Source organism: Hyla sarda, chromosome 7 (assembly GCF_029499605.1).
Source record: "Hyla sarda isolate aHylSar1 chromosome 7, aHylSar1.hap1, whole genome shotgun sequence".
NCBI classification, from domain to species: Eukaryota; Metazoa; Chordata; class Amphibia; order Anura; family Hylidae; genus Hyla; species Hyla sarda.
In genome coordinates this window covers 70,623,772-70,635,648 of record NC_079195.1, presented here as the reverse complement: position 1 = coordinate 70,635,648, position 11,877 = coordinate 70,623,772, and the positions used below count along the sequence as shown (strand labels likewise).

General features: G+C 33.4%; 1 protein-coding gene across 1 annotated transcript; it reads right to left on the bottom strand.

The window, feature by feature from the left end:
- Positions 1-1,495: 1,495 nt before the first annotated feature.
- Positions 1,496-4,524, bottom strand: LBX1 (ladybird homeobox 1). The gene is made up of 2 exons (XM_056529799.1): positions 3,780-4,524; positions 1,496-2,169 (listed from the first exon to the last, which is right to left on the bottom strand). Exons 1-2 carry the CDS (start codon positions 4,102-4,104, stop codon positions 1,703-1,705), a joined length of 792 nt encoding a protein of 263 aa, XP_056385774.1. The 5' UTR covers positions 4,105-4,524; the 3' UTR covers positions 1,496-1,702.
- Between the last annotated feature and the right edge of the window lie 7,353 nt (positions 4,525-11,877).

The window sequence follows — 11,877 nt, the reverse complement described above, 5'->3', positions numbered from 1 at the left end:
GTGCCCATTATATTCTGGAGATCTAATAAACTTAGATACATGAGAAGAATTACCTCTACAGGAGGCTGGACCGAGGACAAATAGAACTACATAAAGGAATGTGAACATGTGGAGCAGACAGGAACTGCCATAGAAATATACAAAAGATACAACATCTGCCTATATATCTATCTATCTAATCTGTATAATCTATGCATCTATCTCATATCTATCTATCTATCTCATATCTGTCTATCTATCATCTATCTATCTGTCTCTCATATCTATCTATCTAATCTATCTATTTCATATCTAATCTATCTATCTATGTATCTATCTAATCTATCTCATATCTAATCTATCTATCTATGTATCTATCTAATCTATCTATCTCATATCTATCTATCTAGCTATCTCATATATATCTATCTATCTATCCATCCATCTAGCTATCCATCTATCTACCTCATATCTATCTATATCATATCTATCTTTCTATCTTTTCATCTATCTATCTAGTCTGTATCTGTTGATCTCTCTAATCTACCTGTGTATCTATGCAGTCCTCCTCCTCATATCTGTATATCCTTATGATATATACAAAGTACATATATATCATACATTTCAATTATTATTAAAATGTAATTTATTTTTATTTCATTTGGAAAAAAAAAATCTGTACAATTCCAAAATAAAGTAAACAAAACCAGAATTGCTTTTGGCAATCGAAACTCAAATAGCAGGCCTTTACAATTTTTTTTTGTTCTTCTATGTACAATCCTAACAAATCTTTTGCCTGTACATTTAATATGTATAGAATTTTTTTATGTAGTATTTTATTTATTGTATTTCATTGTATCATGCAAACTCCTAGAAACAAGTTAAAAATAAGTGTTTCCATTTCCTTTGTAATAATCATCCCATTTTATGAAAGGTAGAATTAGTATCATGAGTTATTTTTTTCTTTTCCTTTTTTTTTCTTCTTTCTTTTTTTTTTTTTTTTTTTTTTCCCCCCCAAAAAAACATACAATGGCATAAAGTGAATAAAATAGATAATGTCATGGATAAGCCGTGTAGGAATTATTATCAAATAAAAATGTACGACAGAGTGGCATACACATAGAAAAAATAAATAAAAGAAAAGGAGAAAGGTAAAATATAAGAAGCAAACGAAAAAGAAAAATTCTAATAAAATAAAAATTCTAATAAATAAAAAATCGTGCATTTTTTATTTTTATTTTTTACATGCAAGAGAATAATGTCAGCTACCAGTAAATAAATTGAAAATATTGTGATTGTGATTCCCCCCCCCCCCTTCAAAGCTATGTGATGTTGAAATGATATATATATATATATATATATAGATTAAAAATCAAAAGCTTAAAAAAATATACTTAAATATATATTTTACAGACGCCATACACAATTGCACCATTCCAAAAATTTATAATAATAATAATAATAATGAAAAAAAAAATTGAAACTACCTGATTGGCAGCCGTAGTAATTTCAGTCTTTTTTTTTTTTTTGTTTATAAATATTACTTATTGCTTTTATTTATTGAAAAAAAAAAAAGAAATCTGTCTTGGGTGTAAATTTGGAGATAGAACACAAGTGCAGCATAAATACTGTCCATTCTTGCTTTTAGGTGAGTGTTTTCTAGTCTTTTGATTAATAAAAAAAAATAATAATAATAATAATAATATTAAGGATGAAATAAAAATCAGTCATCAACATCAATCTCCACGTCGTCCTCATCTTCTGAGCACTCTTTGCTGGTGTGCTGGTCTGTGAGGGGGGATGAAGGGGACATCTGAAGGTGGCTGCCCAATACATGTTGGGGCGATCTGGTCGTCGATCTGGGTAAGGACTCTGTCTCCTCTAGTTCTGAGATAGTGAGCACAGCTTCCACCGCGGTGGGGCTCATTTTTTTGGCTGACTCCACATCTGCTTTCATCTCCTCCAGGTCTCTTTTGAGCTTTGCTCTTCGGTTCTGGAACCAGGTGATGACCTGAGCATTGGTCAGTCCCAATTGTTGTGCGATTTGGTCTCTGTCTGCCGGGGATAAATATTTCTGGTATAAAAATCTTTTTTCGAGCTCATATATCTGGTGGTTTGTAAAAGCTGTTCGGGATTTTCTCCTCTTTTTGGGGGTCTGTCTCTGTCCAAATATTGTCATTCCATCTCGTCCTGGAAGGAGAACGTTATCCCATCAGTGTTTCACCAAATACAAAGATATTTCCATCTATTTGTAACGGACGATTTCATTTCGCTTGTTACAAATCAACAATTTGCGGCCGTTATTTACAAATAGAAAACTTCCATCTATTATCTTTGTTAATATTATATCAACAACGTTTTTGTTTTTTTTTAATACGTGGGAATTATGAAAACTATAGGTCAGTAATCTTCAACCTGCGGACCTCCAGATGTTGCAAAACTACAACTCCCAGCATGCCCGGACAGCCTTCGGCTGTCCGGGCATGCTGGGAATTGTAGTTTTGCAACATCTGGAGGTCTGCAGGTTGGAGACCACTGCTCTAGGTGATACAAGACTCATGCAAACTTTATGGATACACAAAAATCAAATATCTATCTATTTATCTATCTCATATCTATCTCATATCTATCTATCTATCTATCTATCTCTCTCTATCTATCTCATATCTATCTATCTCATATCTATCTATTTATCTCATATCCATCTATCTATCTCATATCTATCTATCTCACAGTCTCTCTCTCTCTCTCTCTCTCTCTCTCTATCTATCTCATATCTATCTATCTATTTATCTCATATATATCTATCTATCTCATATCTATCTATCTCATATCTATCTATTTCATATCTATCCATCTCATATCTATCTCACATCTATCTCATATCTATCTATATATCTATCTATCTCATATCTATCTATCTCATATCTGTCTATCTATCTATCTCATATCTATGTATCTATCTCATATCTATCTCTCTATCTCATATCTATCTATTTATCTCATATCTATCTGTCTATATCTATCTATCTATCTATCTATCTCAAATCTATCTATCTCATATCTATCTCATATCTATCTATCTCATATCTATCTATCTCATATCTATCTATCTCATATCTATCCATCTCATATCTATCTCACATCTATCTCATATCTATCTATATATCTATCTATCTCATATCTATCTATCTCATATCTGTCTATCTATCTATCTCATATCTATGTATCTATCTCATATCTATCTCTCTATCTCATATCTATCTATTTATCTCATATCTATCTGTCTATATCTATCTATCTATCTATCTCAAATCTATCTATCTCATATCTATCTCATATCTATCTATTTCATATCTATCTATCTCATATTTATCTCTCATATCTATCTATCTATTTCATATCTATCTATCTCATATCTATCTATTTATCTAATATCTACCTATCTATCTATCTCAAATCTATTTATCTATCTCATATCTATCTATCTATCTATTTATCTATCTATCTCATATCTATCTATCTATCTCATAACTATCTATCTCATATCTATCTATCTATCTAATATCTATCTATCTAATATCTATCTATCTCATATCTATCTATTTATCTCATATCTATCTGTCTATATCTATCTATCTATCTATCTATCTCATATCTATCTATTTATCTCATATCTATCTGTCTATATCTATCTATCTATCTATCTATCTATCTCATATCTATCTATTTATCTCATATCTATCTATATCTATCTATCTATCTATCCTACAGAATAAAATCCAGCCCTATCTCCTTACCTTCAGCAGCTTGCAGGACACTGACTTCCAAACCTTTGAAGGTCTTGCTGGCCAGTTCCTCCAGGGCACATAGAGGTGAGGTTTGGGATAGAAGTGTTCTGCTGGACAGGGGTAACCCTGCAGGAGGGGGCTTCTCAGAAGTGGACAGTAGATGAGCTGTCCCACAGATGGTGTAACTTCTTCTGACAGAGGGCTTATTCAGGATGTCCTCAATGCTGAAGGGAGTCAGGGGTTTGTTAGAATTTGCAGGAGGTGGTAAGTGGTCCAAAGCATTTCTCCTTCTCTCTTCCACAGAAGAGGATTTGGCTTCTTCCTTGGAGGTCATTATTGGGGAGAACTTCACCAAGACTGGAGCGTCTACAAAAAAAGTTCTCTCTCCAGTAGTCCAATGTCTTCCTCCTTGCTGTCTTCTTAAAGGCTTTGCAACGCAAGGTTAAAATGAATTTAAAAAGGAGGAGGGGGGAGGAGGGAGGTGTGAGGAGCAGATAAGGATCCACAATCGTGATGAGGACTTTTCTTCCCACTATTGTCCAAGAATCTCAGTTGTTTGATTCTTATAATCTTTGCTGCTTCCCTCAGAGTGAATGCAGATTACCTCCAACTAAATTCATCCTTCAACCAGAGAGAGAGGAGAGAACAGAGAGACTGATACATTGACTATGGCTAACAAGTTATTGTTGATTGGGATGTAATCAATTATCTCCAATGGCATGTCTCTGGCTCTCTCGATGCCTCTCCCTACCTAATGCAGCGTCTTCAGGCTGGGAGCCCCATTAATTACCAGGCAAGGCTGGAGGTGGAGCCCAGCTGAATTAGAATGCCTAATGCACTTGTCACTTTCTCCCCCCTCTTCACCCCACACCCCTATCATTTTGTTTGGCCATATATATTTTTAAATTACATTACACACACTACACCCAGACTTTATTGAATCAGGGTAATACTATCCCAACCAAAAAAAAAAAAGAACAAAAAAAAAAACCCTCTAAATTTCTGATATATTTTCTTTTCTTTCAGTAAACAGGAAAGATTATTTTATCGCTCAAAAACAAAAACAACGAAAATGATGAGGAATGACAGGTAAGACGAAGGTTTCTTCCATCTATGATGTGTGTTGTGTTTGTGGAGCTCTATTGTGTGTTATTGCCGGCATTCTATTATTGTATGCATTGTGTGTTATTGCCGGCATTCTATTATTGTATGCATTGTGTGTTATTGCCGGCATTCTATTATTGTATGCATTGTGTGTTATTGCCGGCATTCTATTATTGTATGCATTGTGTGTTATTGCCGGCATTCTGTTATTGTGTGCATTGTGTGTTATTGCCGGCATTCTGTTATTGTATGCATTGTGTGTTATTGCCGGCATTCTATTATTGTATGCATTGTGTGTTATTGCCGGCATTCTATTATTGTATGCATTGTGTGTTATTGCCGGCATTCTATTATTGTATGTATTGTGTGTTATTGCCGGCATTCTATTATTGTATGCATTGTGTGTTATTGCCGGCATTCTATTATTGTATGCATTGTGTGTTATTGCCGGCATTCTATTATTGTGTGCATTGTGTGTTATTGCCGGCATTCTATTATTGTATGCATTGTGTGTTATTGCCGGCATTCTATTATTGTATGCATTGTGTGTTATTGCCGGCATTCTGTTATTGTATGCATTGTGTGTTATTGCCGGCATTCTATTATTGTATGCATTGTGTGTTATTGCCGGCATTCTGTTATTATAGAGTATTATCCTCTTTATTCTCCATCGGTGTTTTGGATAGCTGCCTATGTGCTGCTTTAATATCTGGTGATCTTTAGTATATATTTGCTTGGAGATAAAAATGTTACACATCGACTGTACATTGGATATGGTTCCTATGAGTCGATTTTTGTTTTAATCCTCCTTATGATACAACTGCATGGCGAAAATTAATAAAATATGTTTAAAAAAAATGTTACACATCTAGTGGATACATTCGTCTTTGTCTGTTATTATTTATTTGTTCTTAGTTTACTTGTTTCATGTATATTTCATGATTCTTTGTTTACATTGCATTCATTGTTGACGATTGTTTTTGCTTTTTATTATTTTTATGTTGTTATTATTATCTTTTATGATATCCTTATCTGTTTTCATATATATATATATATATATATATATATATATGTATATGTATATATATATATATATATATATATATATATATATAATATCTGTATGTATGTATGTATATATATATATATATATATATATATATATATATATACTGAAATACTCAGCAATATTATATGTCAGTAGATTCAGGCAATTCAGCTCCATAGATTTGAACAATCTACCTACATTATTGAGGATTTTGTGACTTGAAAAACAGAAATATTCTTGCCACAGACCTGAGAGAATATAAGAAAATACAATGACAGGATCTGTTCTTAGCACCAGGAGACTTGTAATTCCAGCTCCCATCCAGGCAAAATAATCCTGATCCGAAAATATGGGATGTTATGGACGCCCTCATATATCTAAGAGGCTGGGTCGTGTATGTTCTGGAGGCCTGGGGATTGGGGAGGCATCGAATATGTCATCAGAGGTGAAGACTTGTTCTTTGTATTTGTACAGATACATAACAGAAGCAGATCCTGATAGAGAGAAGGATTCTCCTCTATAATATGAGATATTAGCAGAGGAATAATAAAGATAGTGGGGGGGGGGGGGGGGGAATTATTTAATATGGTATCAAGTGGGAATGTGACGTGTTATCTGACGATATTTACAAATCTCTCTCTCTATACACTTATTTACCTATCCATATACACATAGATATTATGGAAAAAAGATATATAGATAAATAGATATGGGACAGGTAGATGATAGATAGATACATAGATAGATAGATATGAGATACATAAATGTATATATATATATATATATATATATATATATATATAGATAGATAGATTTATAGATATGATATGTATGTAGATAGATAGATAGATAGATAGATAGAGAGATAGATAAAGAGAGAGAGATAGATAGATAAAGAGATAGATATGAGATACATAGATAGATAGATATGAAATATAGATAGACAGATAGAGAGATAGATATATAGATAAAGAGATAGATAGATAAGAGATAGATAGATAAATAGATATGAGATAGATAGATAGATAGATAGATATGAGATAGATAGATAGATAGATAGATAGATAGATATGAGATAGATAGATAGATAGATAGATATGAGATAGATAGATAGATAGATAGATCACTGTTTCCCAACCAGGGTGCCACCAGCTGTTTCAAAGCCACAACTCCCAGCATGCCTGGACAGCCTTGGGAGTTGTAGTTTTGAAACAGCTGGAGGCACCCTGGTTGGAAAACAGATAGATAAAGGATGGATGGATAGATAGAGGATGGATAGATAGATGGAGGATGGATAGATAGATAAAGGATGGATGGATAGATAGAAGGAGGATGAATAGCTAGATAGATAAATAAAGAGATAGATAGATAAATAAATAGATAGATAGAGAGATAAAAAAGAGATAGATAGATCACTGTTTTCCAACCAGGGTGCCTCCAGCTGTTTCAAAACTACAACTCCCAGTATGCCTGGACAGCCGAAGGCTGTCCAGGCATCATGGGAGTTGTAGTTTTGAAACAGCTGGAGGCACCCTGGTTGGAAAACATAGATCGATCTAGGATAGATAGATAAAGGATGGCTATATGATCGATTTGATTGATTAGCTCCCCCTGATATATTGCGGAGGAGCAGTGCTGCTTAGTGTCTGGCCCCAGCTCTTTGTGTGCTGTGTGGAGCATGTCCCTGGTTTTATCCTCTTTCTCCTCGTCCTGAGGATCTGATGCAGCTGATGGGCACAGTGGATGGGTAGAGGTGCCATCTGATGTATACAGGGTTTATTACACACTGCTGATGTGTGTCACATTATATTTGTAATAAATGACTTATTCCCCTCCATTTATCATAGGATATAAACATTATACATGCGCAGTTTGGTTTACACAAACACTTCACAGGATGAACAATAAAAGCCGCAGTTATATGGAGATAAAAGTAGTTCCAGCCTTGGAATGTTCATGAAACATCTATATTTATGTCCCAATTTTAAATATTAATACTGATAATAATAACAACAACAACAACAACAAAAACAACAACAACAACAATATAATCTACTTATCTATGTATTTATTCTATCTATCTGTCTTATATGTATCTATTATCTATTTATTTATCTATAATCTATGTATTTCATTATCTATCTATAATTTTCAATTATCTAGCTATGCTTGATTTCCATCTATGTTTCCATTTATCTATCTCATATCTATCTATCTATCTATCTATCTATCTATCTCATATCTATCTATCTATCTATCTATCTCATATCTATCTATCTATCTATCTATCTCATATCTATCTCATATCTATCTATCTATCTCATATCTATCTCATATCTATCTCATATCTATCTATCTATATCATATCTATCTATCTCATATCTATCTCATATCTATCTATCTATCTCATATCTATCTATCTATCTATCTATCTCATATCTATCTATCAATCTATCTATCTATCTCATATCTATCTATCTATCTATCTCATATCTATCTCATATCTATTTATCTATCTATCTATCTATCTCATATCTATCTCATATCTATCTATCTATCTATCTATCTATCTCATATCTATCTATCTATCTATATCATATCTATCTATCTCATATCTATCTATCTCATATCTATCTATCTATCTATCTATATCATATCTATCTCATATCTATCTATCTATCTCATATCTATCTATCTATCTATCTCATATCTATCTATCTATCTATCTCATATCTATCTATCTATCTATCTATCTCATATCTATCTATCTATCTATCTATCTACCTATCTATCTATATATCTATCTACCTATCTATCTATCTATCTATCTCATATCTATCTATCTATCTATCTATCTATCTCATATCTATCTATCTATCTATCTATCTATCTATCTATCTATCTATCTATCTATCTATCTATCTCATATCTATCTATCTTATGCCTGATGGTAGTAGTCTAAAGCTGCACAGTTCACACTATAATAATGGATCATTACTGTTCTATCACCATTGAGAATTCATCAGTAGAAAGGCTCCTAATCACGTGGGATGATCTGACCAATGAGCTGTCTGCATTTCTCCTCAGCATTAAACACTGATACAAACAAACTTTGCACCTAAGAGCAGGCACAGGGCTGCTTGACACCTCAGGGGGGGGGGGGGGGGGGCATTGTTATTATCACTATTATTAATATGTGTCTCTTTATACACAGGTACAGAATGTCGCACAGAAGAGGATGCTGGGATATGAGCAGGTGAATATAATACAGGTATTTTTATTACCAGTCCATGGTGTGGTCAGCTCCACAAATAAATGCACCCCCTATAATGCCTGGCTGTATCTATTTATTATCTATCTTTGTATTATCTATCATCTATCTATCTCATATCTATCTATCTATCTATCTATCTCATATCTATCTCTCTATTTATATCTATCTATCTATCATCTATATATCTATCATCTATCCATCTATCTATCTATCTATCTATCTATCTATCTCATATCTATCTATCTATCTATTTATATCTATCTATATATCTATCTTTCTATTATCTTTCATCTATCTATCTATCTATCTATCTATCTCATATCTATCTATCTATTTCATATCTATCTATCTATCTATCACATATCTATCTATCTATCTATCTCATATCTATCTATCTATTTCATATCTATCTATCTATCACATATCTATCTATCTATCTATCTCATATCTATCTATCTATTTCATATCTATCTATCTATCACATATCTATCTATCTCTATTTATCTCTATCGATCTATCTATCTATCATCTATCTATCTCTCTATTTATCTCTATCTATCTATCTATCTCATATCTATCTCTCTATTTATATCTATCTATCATCTATCTATCTATCTATCTATCTATCTCATATCTATCTATCTCTCTATTTATATCTATCTAACTATCTATCATGTCTATTTCTTGTTTTCTTTCTTTCTTCCTTCTTTCTTTCTTTCTTTCTTTCTTTCTTCTTTCTTTCTTTCTTTCTTTCTTTCTTTCAGGTCTACCTGTCATCTATTTATTTATCTATCTATCTAATCATCTATCTTTCACATATTTGTTACATACATAGCCAAATAATCTAAGAAATGTAAAATGTAACAATATTAATGTAACATTAGTAGTTTATGGCACTTCCTTTATATATACTTATAAATTGGCACTTTAATCTGGCCATCACCATTGGGTGGAGTCTATAGTCTGTGAATCATAGAGATGTATCTGACCATTGCGCCTTCTTTATCTCTGATGTAGTAAAAAAGGATGAAGAAAACGAGTTGACAAGACTCATCATATAGTTTCTTATGGGGTCAGTTTTGTGTCAAGTGGCAAATAGTTTGTCCTTAGATGTTTCCATGAGCGAGAAAGAGAGAGGCGCTAAAATGTTTTTATCTATCTATCTATCTATCTATCTATCTATCTATCTAGCAAAGCAAAACAGCAGCACTCCGACTTAGATGAAAGCGTGTCAGGCTTTATTCATCAGATGCCACAACGTTTCAACCGTCTCTCACGGTTGAAACGTCGTGGCATCTGATGAATAAAGCCTGACACGCTTTCATCTAAGTCGGAGTGCTGCTGTTTTGCTTTGCTACCTGTTTGTGGGGGCTCTTGACCTGGGCCCGACCAGCTTGCACCCGCGGACACCCCGGGAGTGCGGTCCTTTTTGTTGAACTTTATCTATCTATCTATCTATCTATCTATCCATCAATCATCTATCTATCTCATATTTTTCTTTCTTTCTTTCTTTCTTTCTTTCTTTCTTTCTTTCTTTCTATCTATCTATTTCTGTTTATCTATCTATATCATATCTACTATCTCAAATCTATCTATCTATCTTTTTCCAAGACCCGGTTTGCCTATAGCCCCACTGGACTAGCTGCCATTATCTTTGCACAATGAAATTTGTTCTCAAATAATTCAAAATAAAAGAGAAACATATGTCTCGAATATTAAGTGTGGACACTGTATTTTTTGGACTTCTTAAAGGGGTGGTCTTCTGGAGAGATTTCACTGTATATATATATTTTATAATCATGTGGGGGCTAATACAACCCATACATCCTTGTAGAAAATGACTGACCGAGAACAATTGCCTTGTTTTGTTTGTTTGGATGTGTTCATTCAATATGTGGGGTCACTATACATCTGATAACTTACTTGAATTGTTAGCAAGTATCTGATATAACTTTGTGGGGTGGGGGTGGGGGGTTGTGGTTAAGATGAGCTGTAGACTACATTTATGGGATCAGCAAGTATATACAATAATGGGACGCCTGTCATGTAAAGCATTTCTTACGTTTTAACAACACTGCTTATCAGCAAAGGTAGATGAAGACTAATATGGAGAACCAAAATAAAGGAAAGGACCAAGGTCAATCAAGGGATGTAGATTCAACCATAATTTAAAAATATATCTTATTTACAATAGAGCGACCACTAAATGAATGTGATTGGTCAAAGCCCTCCTGAAACTCTAGCTCTCCAAAAAAGGGGTCATCACAGAGCCACTTCTCTATGTTTGGTATTGCAGATGAGGCCTATGGGGGGGCATTTATCAATGTTTGCTTATGTATTCCTCTTTTTAGTTATTTTTTTCCTTACAATTTTTTTTTTTGCTTATGTGCGACTTATTTATCAGCTGCTTTCAGCCTGTTCATAAATTTCTTTCACGTAAGCAATTTTTCATTTTTTTTTTTGCTTTGGTAGTGGCTTTTTCTGCTCCATGTCTGAGCTGGAGTAAATTCAGTAGTTTTTTTTTTGCGACTTTCGCACTTGATAAATCTCTGACCACTGCAAGTCAAAAATCACTTTTTGCTTTGGTAAGCAAGATTTTTATTTTTTGCTTAAGACACTGAACATGCAAAAAGTCGCAGAAAAAAGAGCGCGGTCGCACGTGCGACTTTTTTGCCACAATT